Raw genomic sequence first — 15,472 nt, forward strand, 5'->3', positions numbered from 1 at the left:
TGCTCAAGTACGACTAGAATATAACCAGAACATGCATGCGAAACTGTGAAATAAATCGCAAACCAAACTTGATTGGAACTTAGCACCGGCATACAAGTGATCGCCGGCTTTTTTTCAACAAATGAAAAAAATACAATTTGACAGCACGGCCGGCCATGCGTGCATGCATGTATGTGACTAGTCGTACATCATACTACGTGGAAAAGCAATCAAATAACAACGCATCATTAAAACCGAGCTGAAATTAAAAGACAAGATGTCTCAAGGCGCTGAGATCCAGGCGCTCATCAGCACATGAAGCCGGTGGGCACGGTCTTGCCGCAGTAGTTGAGGATGAGGCTGAGATCGAGTGGCACGTTGAGGTTGATGCCGAGGACGTTGGCCTTGATGGCGGTGCAGAGACAGACGGCGGCCTCCAGGTCGACGAGCCCCGCCAGCAGCGGGCAGCATGGCTCCGCGGGCGGCACGCCGACCTGAGCCTTGATCAGGCCCAGCACATTGGCGCACACGCCCAGCTTCAACGCATCCCTGGGGCACGAGCCGTTCGACGACGACGATGGCGTGGGTGTCGTCGGGCTGTTGGGCGCACAGGCGCTGGCTACGCCCAGCACAACCAGGTTCACGGCCAGGAACAGCGCGAACGCCTTGGACGCCATTATTGCTCGATCACACCAGCTCGCGGATCACTCTAGAGCTAATATGGTCAGAGAGCTCTTGACAAGTGATTAGCAGCTAGTTTGCGATGCTTTGATCACGGGGTGTTACCAGGGATACTTATAGTCCAGCCTTAGGATTAAGAAATCGGTGCACTACTAGGCACGATAGTGTTCAAATGAACCGAGTCATCATATTCAAATATATACAGGTGAACCCGACCGGTGAGGAAGAGTCCGTTCTAGATTATTGCCTACATCGTATATTTAGTGTTTTCCGTGATACGGTATCAAATATTTTGTGCACGACGACTTCGGTTGGCTCCGCAAATGGCCAGCTCGTATACTAATATTTGTTTTCATATGATCATTAGGCATCATTTCAGCTGGGCATCCTGGCGGATCCGACGGAGTGGTGCCCAGGACATTGGATGTCAAGCTAGCGAAGCAGCTGGTGATTAAGAAGGAATGTGTGGCGTGGCGCGTGCTCATTTAGAATGGATGCGCAAGAACCAAGGCCAGAGGAATAGCATGGTCCTGATATACAAATTAAACTAGCACGATTGGAAGAAGTTTCAAAGCCACGACAAAACTCTATAATTCTTATGTTTTGGTGTAGCATTGAAATTATTTTTTTAGAAACCACATTGAAACGTAAATGAAAATTTCGGACACAACCTTTGGGTCTACATTGCTTGATCACTGGCCTATCCATCAACTTTAATTTGAGCCACATGGACCAACCTTCTTAGCTCGGAAAAGTAACACTGCTGCACAAATGATTTCACAAGAGGCACTGGTCCCCGATTTCACAGTCAAGGTCTGGCGCCATCTCCGTTCTCCCTACGTTCTTCCCCGGCTCGACCTTTTTCCTCGTCTCCATCCACCACCATCCTTGTTGTGAGCGCCTTCCCATGCCGCCATCCGAGGAGGGGCTCCCTTGCCACTACGTCGTCTTCCTCGTCTTCTTTGTCGGATGCGCCTTCTAGGTAGACCCCTCACTAAATCCTAGCTTGGTTGTGCCTGTTATTGCCTAAGATGTGCCAAAGATGAATTGAGCTGTGATGTCAATTTTCAATGTTGCTTGTTATGCTATTTCCTAATTAGTGCAGTTATCAGCATTGCAACTTTATTGTACAGCATCGACCGTGACGACTACATAGACAACCGCTATGGCAACTAGCGTCAGCTCTGGTGCCGCTGGGTATGTTGTTGCAAACCGTCCTTTGTTTTCTATGATTAGAATCATGATGATTAGTATCATGTACACACATGCACATGTCATTAGTATCATGTACACACATGCACATGTCAGATGTCACAAAACATGTTATTCAGAATTTTCTATATTAAACCGGTACTTAATTTGCATTAAATTTAACGGCTGTAATGGTGAATGAGTTCATCGCCCGCTAGTTTTACGTCTTTTTTCATTGCTGTCAGAATGTGCTTCAAATATCTTTGGCAGAGAGACTGAGAGAGAGAGAGAGTTAGCTAGTTTTTGAATTGCCATGGACCCAATTCCAAGGATCCTGGACCATGAATGGATTATTTACCATTATACCATTGGGATTAGGATATATAGTTGGGTCCATGCATGCTTGATTAATTTATTAGTGCAGACACCAAAAACTATCCTTTTTATCACTACTTTCTTTATAATATACACCAAAAATTCTTTACTAAATCTACTTCCCTCGATCACAAACACGGTCATGCCTAATCTAAGTTCTATAGCCTTTCTCTTCCTCACTGAAAATCAACGCCAAAGTCATCTGGATCATGCACATCATTGACATCAGTTGTGTCTTCAAACTTTTTGTGAAAGTTACCCGCTAAAAGGTTTTTGTTTGGTTTTGGTAATTGAACAACTTAGCTGGACTAATAGTTTTTATGTGAGATACACAGGAGATTAGTCCATAGGTGAATATGTAATGATGGAGAAGCTCATTGCATATGAGATATGACATGGAGTCATGTGACCAAGATGGAGAAGATCTAGATAAGGCTTGGCTTGACGGACTGATTGCATGTGTGAAGGGCAAGTCGGAGGCTTTGAAGCGAGGGACCGCGTGTGACAGCGAAGCTTGAGCAAGACTTGGCAGCGTTGGATGCTAGACCTGCGTCCGACAATGTGGGATAGAGTTGCACGGTGCATTGGCGCGTCCGAAGGTTTTGCGTCGGACGCTGATCGAGTACTATTAAGCGTCCAACGCACGCAGCGTTTTGCGAGGTGTACGTGTAGCACGCTGGCGCGCGTCCGATGATCACCCGTTAGTGCGTGCGTGCATGCATGCATGCATGCTGACTAGTCGTACGTCGTACCACGTGGAAAAGCAATCAAATAACAACACATAATTCAAAAGAAAAAGTCTATATAACCCTCAAACTGGGGTGGACTACTTCACCCTCCAAACTATAAAACTGGATATTCTACCCTCTAAACTTTCAAAACTGGTCAAATAATCCCTTCAGTTTTGTTGGACTCCCGATGAGTAGATCTACAAAGTGAATATATAACATGGTATACTTTGGTATAAAGTTTTTGCTGTAGCTTTAAATCTATGTTTTTCTATAATTAATTCGAATAATTCATATATATAGTTCCTTTGGTTCAATTGTCGTAAAATTTTTATGGTGGACTCATTAATGTATACTTGAACTACAGTAAAAGTTTCATAGTCATTGGATCATGTATAACTTGATTCTACAAAATATTTGGAGATACAAATGTTGCTAATATTTATTCTACAAATCTTGTCAGATGTAACAAAGCTAACAAACACGCATGCCATAGTCACACTCATGATAGGGGGGTATACCTGTAACCATGGGCAGATTTAGGGGTATTCCCCTTATTCCCGGGAATACCCAACTATTTTGGTACTTTTATGTAAATATGTATATGTATATATATATATATATATAGTGCTATAATATATAGTATTTTCGCACTTGTGAGCTCAAAACATGTAAAAAAAATTGGCATTTCAATTAGAAATCTATATTCTATAAAGCAAATTTTGATTTAAAGTTGCTGACTTGTAGTGCAATTAGCTATATTTTAAGCCTATAAATTTGATTTTGTGGAAGTGGGAATACCCAAGTTTCAAATCCTAACTCCGCCACTTCCTGTAACTCCTATTAAGTATGTGGTAGCCTGTACGTATTCATATGCTCAAGTACGACAAGAATATATAACCAGAACATGCGTGCACACTGTGAAATAAATCGCAAACCAAACTTGATTGGAACTTAGCACCCACATACAAGTGATCGCTGGCTTTTTTACAACAAATGGAAAAAATACAAAAGTGACAGCATGGCCGGCCATGCGTGCGTGCAGGCATGCATGTATGGTGACTGCTGTACTATGTGGAAAAGCAATCAAATAACAACGCATCATTTAAATCGAGCTAAAATTAAAAGACAAGATGTCTCATATGTATGTGCGTCGGCCCATGCATTGCATGGCATGCGCTCATTAGCACATGAAGCCGGTGGGCACGGTCTTGCCGCAGTAGTTGAGGATGAGGCTGAGATCGAGTGGCACGTTGAGGTTGATGCCGAGGACGTTGGCCTTGATGGCGGTGCAGAGACAGACGGCGGCCTCCAGGTCGACGAGCCCCGCCAGCAGCGGGCAGCATGGCTCCGCGGGCGGCACGCCGACCTGAGCCTTGATCAGGCCCAGCACGTTGGCGCACACGCCCAGCTTCAACGCGTCCCTGGGGCACGAGCCGGACGACGACGACGATGGCGTGGGTGTCGTCGGGCTGTTGGGCGCACAGGCGCTGGCTACGCCCAGCACAACTAGGTTCACGGCCAGGAACAGCGCGAACGCCTTGGACGTCATTACTGCTCGATCACAAGCCAGCTACCAAGCTCGCGGATCACTCTAGAGCTAATGTAGTTAGGGAGCTCTTGACAAGTGATTAGCAGCTTGTTTGCGATTCTTTGATCATGGGGTGTTACCAGGGGTACTTATAGTCCAGCCTCGGGATTAAGAAATTAGCGCACTACTAGGCACGATAGTGTTGTTCATATGAACCCGACCATCATATTCGAATACATATGCAGGTAAACCCGGCCGGTGAGGAAGAGTTCGTTCTGAATTATTTGCCTATATTGTATAACTAGTGTTATCCATGATACGGTATCAAATATTTTGTGCACGGCTTCGGTTGGCTCCGCAAATGGCCAGCTCGTATACTAGCATTTGTTTTCGTATGATCATTAGGTGTCATTTCAGCTCGGGATCCTGCCGTATCCGAAGGAGTGGTGCGCAGGACATTGGATGTCAAGCTAGCAAAGCAGCTGGTGATTAAGAATGAATGCGTGGCGTGGCGCGTGGTCATTAAGAATGGGTGCGCAGGAACCAAGGCTACCTAGAGGAATAGCATGGTGCTGGTATACAAATTGAACTAGCTGGATTGGATGAAGTTTCACTACTACAGATTCAGTCATCACTGCCGGCCTCATCATTGATGGAATTAGGAGCACAGGTAGTGATGCCCCTTTACTTCCGTTTCTAGGCCCTGACAACCAAAAAATGCTTGGGGGTGTGACAGAACCGGCAGTGATGACAACTATCATTGTCGGTTTGCATCTCATATCAGCAGTGACTTGACGGCCACTAGCCAAGAACCGATGGTGAGATGGCAGAAGAATAACGCCAGTGGCGGATCTAGAGAAATTTGGAGGGGGTATGATCATAAATAATGCACCTAGCAACCGATCACATGTTTATTTTTCTATGGCGTGGTGTGTTACCACTTGCCACCGATCACAAGTTTTTTAGACCATAATAGGAGTTTGCTAAAAAAATATTTTTTTCTTTTGCACGGTGATCCAATATATTATTAGAATGAATGTCTCATAATATATAAAAGAGCTGTGAAGTTGCGGTCATGCTTGTAGTTTTTCTTCCGCGTCTTTTAGGGATGGTGCTTATACCAATTTTGGTGCCTCGCCCAAACTAATATATGCATTACTTTTTATATATTAATTCTACATCATTTTCTAGCTCCATCGATTGACCCATATTAAAATCACGAAATGGATCTCTTTGGATGGAAAGTGGGCTGAGCAATCAAGCAACAGAAACCAATTTATTTGCTTCATCTTTTTCATAAATATCAATTATCAAACATTAGAGAAAGAAAAAAGTCTAGTCCTAGAATTTGGACAAACTAGTAAGAAGGAAAGAACCACAAAATGAAAGACAATTTGGATGCTCATAAGACCGAAATTGGAAGAATAGAGAACCTTGGAAGTTACTTACTTTGACTTTTGAATGATGAACATAATATTGAAGATCATAGCCAGGGCAACGGGGCGAACTATGATGTGCTCTTGGTGCCCTTGACCCTAAGGCTACAAGCTTGGACAGAGCACAACAATGCCCATGGCCAATCGGCCATGGTCGACGACCAGTGGTAGTAGGTCACCATCCACCGGAGTTCACGCTGTCGCCAAGGGGAGGCGATGCGTCGGCAGTTTTTGTAACACCCAAAAATTTGTTTTTGAATTAATAGGATTTAATGAGAATTATTTAAGCAATTTTTGTGGGCATTTAATCTAGTAAATAAAATATTTTTGTCAAAATTAAAATTTATTATAAGTTTAGAAACTTGAATCTTGCATTCATGCTGGATCATAGTATTTTTTGTGTGTTGTTCCTGTTTTTATTTTATTGTTTGTGCTTTCAAAATGCTATTTGGAAAAGGTTTTGGAAAAGAAAACATAAAAGAAATTGAAAAAAAAGAGAAAGGGGGAAGCCCTCCCTGTCGGCCTGGCGGCCAGCCAGCGCCTGGCTTTCTCCCCCCAACCCGCGGCCCAGCTTACGGCCCAGGGCGAGCAGGCGCGCCCCACTTCCCTCCCTCTCCCTCCTTTCTGCGGCTGACGACACGGGCCCACGCGTCAGCGCCTATCTCCTTCTTCCCAGCGTCAACGAGCCGGTTTCGGCCGGGAGACTCTCCAGCGCCGAACCGAATCCGGGGAAGCGGGATTTCCTTGCCAATTTGGCTAAACTGCGCCCTTTTAAGCCCCTGCGCACCGCGGCGAGTTCTCATCTGCATCCTAATCGCGAAACCGAGCCCTAGCCGCCCTAAACCACGCGAATTGGATCTCGCCGACAGCCGCGCACATCCTTCACCGTGACGAGCACTATCCCCTTCCAATCAGCGCGAACCGAGCGTCTAGGTGAGTTCGCGTGAAGCTTCTCCGCGTCCCGGTGTTTTTCTTTCTTGAAACGGTGCTCGGAAACGAGAAGTCCGCGGACGCCGGCGAGCTCGACCTCCCTGTCCATGGCGACCACCGCACCAGAGAGGAGGCAGACGGCCGGCCGTCGCCTGGCCCCTCCCTGGTGGCCTGGGGACCGTCCATCTGAAGATCAAGGGCCCAGATTAAAACATACCCCTTCGCCAGGAAAAATTGTTAAAGAGCCTCTGGAGTTTTTGCTATTCAACTCGTCATCCTTTACGTATTTCAAGTTTACGTTTCCTTTCAGAAAGCGTATTCTGGTCGGCTGAATCTAAAATACGTTTTCAGTTATTTCAGTTAATTACAGAATGCCACTGGATTTGTTTTGCTTATAAAATATTCATATTAACTCCGTTTTTGTCCATTCAAATTCCGTTAGATTCGTAATTACATGCTCTACATGTTAGAAATGTTAGTTTACTGTTTTGGAACCTTTTAATTTCCTGGTACTATTTAATTAATTATTTCTCTATAGGAAATCTTAGAAAATTCATATCTTTCACGTTTTAATTCCGATTTTCGTGAACTTTACGTTTATGTGATCATAGCGCTGCGTAGAATATTTTGATAAGCTTTTATATTTGTTTTACTACTGTTTGGTGTATTGTTCTAATAATAGCTTGTTTGCTTCGTGTATGATTGTCTACATTGGATTGCGTGTTGTTGATTGATGATTGGGAATAGACGGTGAGCCGTACGTTGGTGATCAAGACCAAGCTTTTGAAGACCAGCAAGCTCAGAAGAGCTTTGAGCAAGGCAAGTATAACTTGGGATCATCCTTGTTACCTATTCACTTATAACTACACATATATATCATATGCATGCTATCACCTTGTCGACCTTAGCAAAATCATAGATGTTTGTTACCTGTATTCCTTGTTACCTACTTGATATGCATTTGGTGTAGATGTGCTAGTGCTTGATATAATCTATGATCTTGTAAGATAATTAATAGCTATGCAATGAACGTTAAAAGATGACAAATAACTATATGAGATCTTGTCTGTAAGTGATCACCGGGACAACAGTGCAACCATGAGGGCTATAATGGCTCTGGCTTTAGCTCAGTATGAAGACTTTTCTAGCTTGTTAGAGGTTACCCGAAAGGGCGGAGGGGCTGAACCGTTTTGGGTATAGTGCGAGCCCCTGTCCCTATGTGTATAGGCTGCGCGTCATTGTGCCATTCGGAAAAGGGTATCTATATCTGCGCGCAAAGGAAACCTTGCGGCCCTAACATGTTAGACGAACTTTTGAAAGGCTTCATAGTGATCCCTGCCGACCTCCCTAGGAAGGGGGTTAAGAGATTAGCTACCTCGGGCGAAAGGGTAAATCATGACTCATGGGTAAAGATGTACAAACTCTGCAGAGTGTAAAACTGGTATACTAGCCGTGCTCACGGTTATGAGCAGCCTTGGAGGTTCTTGCTGCGCCGACGATGAGCTTATTAAGTTGTTATGTCCATTTGATTATCGTTTATGCTATGAGATTAATTATGCTTACACTTGATCATGTGATTAATGGATTATTTATGCTACCTTGATATTTGCTATCCAATGATTAAACATGTTATCCACTATTAAAAGCTAAATGCAGTCAAACCAGTGTCAGCTATTTGAGCCTCATGAACCCCTGGTTATACTTGTTGAGTACGATATGTGCTCACTCTTGCAATTTCCCAACACCTTAGGTTATGTTAATGATGATGCTTGGAATGAGGATTACCGTTATGAGTACTAGGTTTGGAGTCAACCAGTCAACAGTGTCCCTGTGTGGAGCTTCCGTCGAGAGCGTTGTTTACTTTATGCTATCATTTTTGTATGAGACTATGTGAGTTCCGCTATGTAATAAACACTGCAATGGTACTTTTGAGATTTGTCTACTTATGTGTGCGACTGTTTCTGGGACATATATGAGTCTTTTATGCATCCTATTTTGTTCTTAAAATATGAGTGTGACAGTTTTGCCTGAGTTGAAGTGGCGTCCGAGTTGTCGATGATTCCATGCGGACAGGGGCCTGGCTGATATTGGGCTATGTGTTGAGGAGTTGTGGGCTGTTGTGGCCTCTCTCGATCGACTCAGCAGAGTTGTGGGTGCAGATGTTTGGATTCAGGGGGTGCGAATACCATAGAAACATGCAAAGTATAGCATATTTTGTATTTTTGTCTGGGTGTGGCCGCACCCAGTAGATCCTATATGGATCCGCCCATGTATAACGCACATGGAGAAAAGACACAGGTGGCAAAGCAAGACAAGCATGGCTGAGGGACAGAGGCGGCGAAGCGGTGTGCATCATCCATGGGGACGGAAGAGTGATGCATTAGTGGCTCATGCATGGATGAGGAAGAGAGGAGGCAGTTGAGTGGCTCTTAGTTCGCAGACGACTTAACTCCGGGTCTGTATAGTTCAACTGTCACCAGATAACTATGAAAAAGCTCATGTGAGCTATGCGCTCTAGAAAAATTATAAGTTGTTTGGTTAAAGCAACTACAAAACCTATTAGGGGTGGATCTAGCACGTAGTCGAGCGGCGTCGAGCCCCTCTTACTGCCATTGGAAATGTAAAGCCTCTCCTATAAGTTTGTAGCTATTAAAGTTTAAAAGAAATTGCTAAATGCAAAAGATAAGGAGGATGAGCCCCTCATACCTATCCAATCTAATCTCTCTTGAAATGATTATGAAATGTTGCTATATTTCCACCCATTTGGAAGTTGGAATAACTGAAAGCAAGAAGTAGGGTTCAAGGTGTGAAAATTATACTGTGAAAGCAGTAGCTTCTAAAAAAATAGCTTTAGATGTTTTATCGGTTAACACCACCACAATAGCAATTTTCCTAGGTGACCATAATTGGTTTTTGGAGTCGGGCAGCCAGTACGTCTGCCTCTCCTTCAACACCAGTATAAATCAAGATTTATGCAGGCGGACACTTGCTCATCTGTGTTAACAAAATAAGAAATGGCATGCGCATCGATGAGGCCCTCCAAGCCTATCCACAAGGCCCGCCGAGCCCATTCACGTGCTGCCATTGTCGCTGGATCCGCTCGTCGGATCCACGCTCACTAGAGGAAGGGAGCAGCGTACTACCGACATAGGGCCTGCGTGCCATCGCCGATTGCCCCAAACGCTGCGCTGGAGGAAGTGTGGATCGCGCACCGCTGCTAGTGGCCGCATGCACTGCGCCACCGTCTGATTTTTGTCCGACACCCCGCACCACCGTCTGACAAATAGTATCATTCTCACCTTCTGAGAAGTTAAACATTTTAAATTTTGACTAAATATATATACAGAAATATTAGTATTTATGGTGTAAAATTAGTATCATTAGATAGATCGGTGAATATATTTTTATTATAAACTACGTGAAGATGTAAATATTGATAATATTTATTTTACATAATTTGTCAGATTCAAGAAAGCTTACCAACACACATTCCTTCTCAGTGACACTCAAGAGAATAAGTACGTGGTAGACAGTACGTTTTCATATGCTCAAGTACGACTAGAATATAACCAGAACATGCATGCGAAACTGTGAAATAAATCGCAAACCAAACTTGATTGGAACTTAGCACCGGCATACAAGTGATCGCCGGCTTTTTTTCAACAAATGAAAAAAATACAATTTGACAGCACGGCCGGCCATGCGTGCATGCATGTATGCTGACTAGTCGTACATCATACTACGTGGAAAAGCAATCAAATAACAACGCATCATTAAAACCGAGCTGAAATTAAAAGACAAGATGTCTCAAGGCGCTGAGATCCAGGCGCTCATCAGCACATGAAGCCGGTGGGCACGGTCTTGCCGCAGTAGTTGAGGATGAGGCTGAGATCGAGTGGCACGTTGAGGTTGATGCCGAGGACGTTGGCCTTGATGGCGGTGCAGAGACAGACGGCGGCCTCCAGGTCGACGAGCCCCGCCAGCAGCGGGCAGCATGGCTCCGCGGGCGGCACGCCGACCTGAGCCTTGATCAGGCCCAGCACATTGGCGCACACGCCCAGCTTCAACGCATCCCTGGGGCACGAGCCGTTCGACGACGACGATGGCGTGGGTGTCGTCGGGCTGTTGGGCGCACAGGCGCTGGCTACGCCCAGCACAACCAGGTTCACGGCCAGGAACAGCGCGAACGCCTTGGACGCCATTATTGCTCGATCACACCAGCTCGCGGATCACTCTAGAGCTAATATGGTCAGAGAGCTCTTGACAAGTGATTAGCAGCTAGTTTGCGATGCTTTGATCACGGGGTGTTACCAGGGATACTTATAGTCCAGCCTTAGGATTAAGAAATCGGTGCACTACTAGGCACGATAGTGTTCAAATGAACCGAGTCATCATATTCAAATATATACAGGTGAACCCGACCGGTGAGGAAGAGTCCGTTCTAGATTATTGCCTACATCGTATATTTAGTGTTTTCCGTGATACGGTATCAAATATTTTGTGCACGACGACTTCGGTTGGCTCCGCAAATGGCCAGCTCGTATACTAATATTTGTTTTCATATGATCATTAGGCATCATTTCAGCTGGGCATCCTGGCGGATCCGACGGAGTGGTGCCCAGGACATTGGATGTCAAGCTAGCGAAGCAGCTGGTGATTAAGAAGGAATGTGTGGCGTGGCGCGTGCTCATTTAGAATGGATGCGCAAGAACCAAGGCCAGAGGAATAGCATGGTCCTGATATACAAATTAAACTAGCACGATTGGAAGAAGTTTCAAAGCCACGACAAAACTCTATAATTCTTATGTTTTGGTGTAGCATTGAAATTATTTTTTTAGAAACCACATTGAAACGTAAATGAAAATTTCGGACACAACCTTTGGGTCTACATTGCTTGATCACTGGCCTATCCATCAACTTTAATTTGAGCCACATGGACCAACCTTCTTAGCTCGGAAAAGTAACACTGCTGCACAAATGATTTCACAAGAGGCACTGGTCCTAGATTTCACAGTCGAGGTCTGGCACCATCTCCGTTCTTCTTCCCTGGCTCGACCTTTTTCCTCGTCTCCATCCACCACCATCCTTGTTGTGAGCGCCTTCCCATGCAGCCATCCGAGGAGGGGCTCCCTTGCCACCACATCGTCTTTCTCGTCTTCTTTGTCGGATGCGCCTTCTAGGTAGACCCCTCACTAAATCCTAGCTTGGTTGTGCTACATAGACAACCTCTATGGCAACTAGCGTCAGCTTTAGTGTCGTTGGGTATGTTGTTGCAAACCGTCCTTTGTTTTCTATGATTAAAATCATGATAATTAGAAACATGTACACACATGCACATGTCAGATGTCACAAAACATGTTATTCATAATTTTCTATATTAAACCGGTACTTAATTTGCATTAAATTTAATGGCTGTAATGGTGAATGAGTTCATCGCCCGCTAGTTTTACGTCTTTTTTTATTGCCGTCAGAATGTGCTTCAAATATCTTTGGCAGAGAGACTAAGAGAGAGAGAGAGAGATAGCTAGTTTTTGAATTGCCATGGACCCAAATCCAAGGATCATGGACCATGAATGGATTATTTACCATTATACCATTAGGATTAGGATATATAGTTGGGTCCATGCATGCTTGATTAATTTATTAGTGTAGACACCAAAAACTATCCTTTTTATCACTACTTTCTTTATAATATACACCAAAAATTCTTTACTAAACTACCTCCCTCGATCACAAACACAGTCATGCCTTATCTATGTTCTATAGCCTTTCTCTTCCTCACTGAAAATCATGGCCAAAGTCATCCGGATCATGCACATCATTGACATCTGTTGTGTCTTCAAACTTTTTGTCAAAGTTACCCGCTAAAAGGTTCTTGTTTGGTTTTGGTAATTGAATAACTTAGGTGGACTAATAGTTTTTATGTGAGATACACAGGAGATTAGTCTATAGGTGAATATGTAATGATGGAGGAGCTCATTGCATATGAGACATGACATGGAGTCATGTGACCAAGATGGAGAAGATCTAGATAAGGCTTGGCTTGACGGACTGATTGCATGTGTGAAGGGCAAGTCGGAGGCTTTGAAGCGAGAGACCGCGTGTGACAGCTAAGCTTGAGCAAGACTTGGCAGCGTTGGACGCTAGACCTGCGTTCGACAATGTGTGATAGAGTTGCACTGTGCATTGGCATGTCCGAAGGTTTTGTGTCGGATGCTGACCGAGTACTAATGAGTGTCCAACGCACGCAACGTTTTGCGAGGTGTACGTGTAGGACGCTGGCACGCGTCCGATGATCACCCGTCAGACACGTCCGATGGTGTGTAACCAAGTTTGGGAACTCTCTAAGCAGCGTCGGACGTGAGGTGCTAGCGTCCGACAAGTTGTGCCAGAACGTCCTATCCCTCGGCACGTGTGAGTTAGCCGTTGGCGGCAACGGTTAAGTTCAAACGACTAGTAGCACGTGGCTGCTTCATGAGCTACGGACACTGGGGTGGTGCGTCCGACGCCCCCGCGTTTTGCCTAGTGAAGGGGCAACGGCTTGTTTAGCCCTTGTGGCTATAAATAGAAGTGTGGCCGCCCTTTGGCTAGTTGCTGAGCCCACTAGGGCCTTGGTGGCTTATGTGGTGGCGCTTGGGAGCCCTCTAACTCACTTATGCTTGATAGTGATCATCTGATTGAGTGGGAGAGTGATTCTAGTGTGATTGCAATGTGAGATTGCATCGAGTGGCACTAGGTGTTCGTGTTGCAAGCTGGTGGTGCTTCTTACTCTTGGAGGTTGCCACCTCCTAGATGGCTTGGTGCCTTGTGACTCTATCGAAGCCTACAAGGAGATTGTGCGGTGCTCTGAAGAAGAGATTGTGAGGGGTACGGTGCTCACCCGGCAGGGATCACGAAGAGCAACTCTAGTAGAGCGAGACGTGAAGGGGACAAGTGGTCCGGCCGGATCAAGTGCTAGAGCTTATGGTAAGCACTCTACATGGGAGAGTGTGACTTGTGGGTCACCAGCAAGAGGACCGGTGGCAACCTTAGCTTGGTGGCAACCAAGTGAACCTCGGTAAAAAATCACAGTGTCAACATTGTCTACTTTCTTGGTGGTTTGCATTCGCCATACACAAGCTTGTATTTACATTCCTTATATATAGTGCTTTATGTAGTTGCTCTTGTAACTAGTTTACCTTGTGGAGCTTACTAGTTATGTTCTTGCTTGTGTAGTTAGAAGTAGTTTCCTTGCATAGCTAATTTGGTTTGTGTAACCTTGTTAGTCATATTACTTAGTTTGTGTAGCTAAGTAATTTGCGCTCTCTAATTTGGCATTGGTTGCCTTGTTATTGAGCATTTCTAGTGAGCTTAGGAGCTTTGTGCTTTTGCTTACTAGTTGTGTAAGAGCTTCCCCGATGTACAAAGTACTAGTGGTATCAGTTTATGTGACATTGCTCCTAGATTTGGTTAGGTGAGCTCTTGCTAAGGAAGCACCTTGTTTGCTTGTTCAGGATCTTCTACAAAGTGCTAGAGAACTTAGATAGAGGGGTGTAGTCTTGGCTAGACCGATAGTTTTAATTCTGCATTTGTTTCGATTTGCTAACGCGATAAGTTTTAGAAAGGACTATTCACCCCCTCTAGTCTGCCAACTTGATGCTTTACCCAATAGCCACTGTTTGTGTACTTATATATGATACACGTTTGTTCTTTCTCTTTGTTTCCTATCGTGTCAACAGTTCCGCTGCTGCGTGGGCGTGGTCATCGGCCCCTGGCAACAATCACAGGTCACGTGCCCGCTCTGCCATGCAAACCTCAAGAAGCATCTCTGGTGCCAGTGCAGGCGATGGTACCCCATCACCGCCTCTCATGGTGTGCTATATGACGACTCAAAGAACATTGACGAAGATGATAGGAAGAAGAAGCAACAAGTTAGTGTTCAAGTATTTTGGAGTGGCAACAAGTGTTCAAGAAATGCAAATGCTACAGGAAGACATGAATTGCAGTTCTGTTCTTTTGTTTACACCTACTAGGCTACTATCTGTAGGCCAAAAACATATGGAAGTGTTGAATGCCACTTTTGCGCCCAAGTCATGATCTATTGATCTCTTAGCTTTAGCCATAACCAGTTAGTATGTCAGACTTAGTATATGCTTATATATAAGGTTGCTAAAGACTAATCTACATCCTGGACCTCTATGTATGGTTGCATGTACTATGATCATCACTTGACCTATTATGTATGATCATCCAGTTCGTGTATGTATGGAGATCTGATATTTTAATTCTATAAGATCATGTGATTTTGCTCGATCAATGTGATGTGTATTTATTAAAATATTCAAATTGTATCTACACCCTACTATCTGCAATATAGTTTTACCGACACTTCTACTGTTGGACAAGGCATGGTTTATAAAACACCCTGAAAACGGTTTCGTTAACATACGAACTGTCGGAAAAGGTTCAAACTATCGACATAGGTCCAAAATGTCGGCAAAGGGTTCACTGTCGGTGAAAGTTCAACTGTCGGCGTAGGTACGCCATTTGACTACAGAAAATGTGTCGGTGATGCCTTTAGCTGTCAGCAAAAGTTTCGCCAACTGCTTCTACCACGACTGTTTGAAAACTATCGGCAAAAC

General features: G+C 44.6%; 2 protein-coding genes across 2 annotated transcripts; both read right to left on the reverse strand.

Annotated features, from left to right (window-relative positions):
- LOC110429517 (cortical cell-delineating protein-like) lies at positions 1-4,631 on the reverse strand. Its single transcript, XM_002454480.2, has 2 exons — positions 4,145-4,631; positions 1-294 (listed from the first exon to the last, which is right to left on the reverse strand). Exons 1-2 carry the CDS (start codon positions 4,504-4,506, stop codon positions 288-290), a joined length of 369 nt encoding a protein of 122 aa, XP_002454525.1. The 5' UTR covers positions 4,507-4,631; the 3' UTR covers positions 1-287.
- LOC8073945 (cortical cell-delineating protein) lies at positions 10,418-11,202 on the reverse strand. The gene has a single exon (XM_002454481.2). It carries the CDS (start codon positions 11,051-11,053, stop codon positions 10,685-10,687), a length of 369 nt encoding a protein of 122 aa, XP_002454526.1. The 5' UTR covers positions 11,054-11,202; the 3' UTR covers positions 10,418-10,684.

Source organism: Sorghum bicolor, chromosome 4, assembly GCF_000003195.3.
Source record: "Sorghum bicolor cultivar BTx623 chromosome 4, Sorghum_bicolor_NCBIv3, whole genome shotgun sequence".
In the NCBI taxonomy this organism is placed as follows: Eukaryota; Viridiplantae; Streptophyta; class Magnoliopsida; order Poales; family Poaceae; genus Sorghum; species Sorghum bicolor.

Coding starts and splice junctions, on each gene's coding strand:
- LOC110429517 (XM_002454480.2), bottom strand. CDS start 4,506: ATGACGTCCAAGGCGTTCGCGCTGTTCCTGGCCGTGAACCTAGTTGTG.
- LOC8073945 (XM_002454481.2), bottom strand. CDS start 11,053: ATGGCGTCCAAGGCGTTCGCGCTGTTCCTGGCCGTGAACCTGGTTGTG.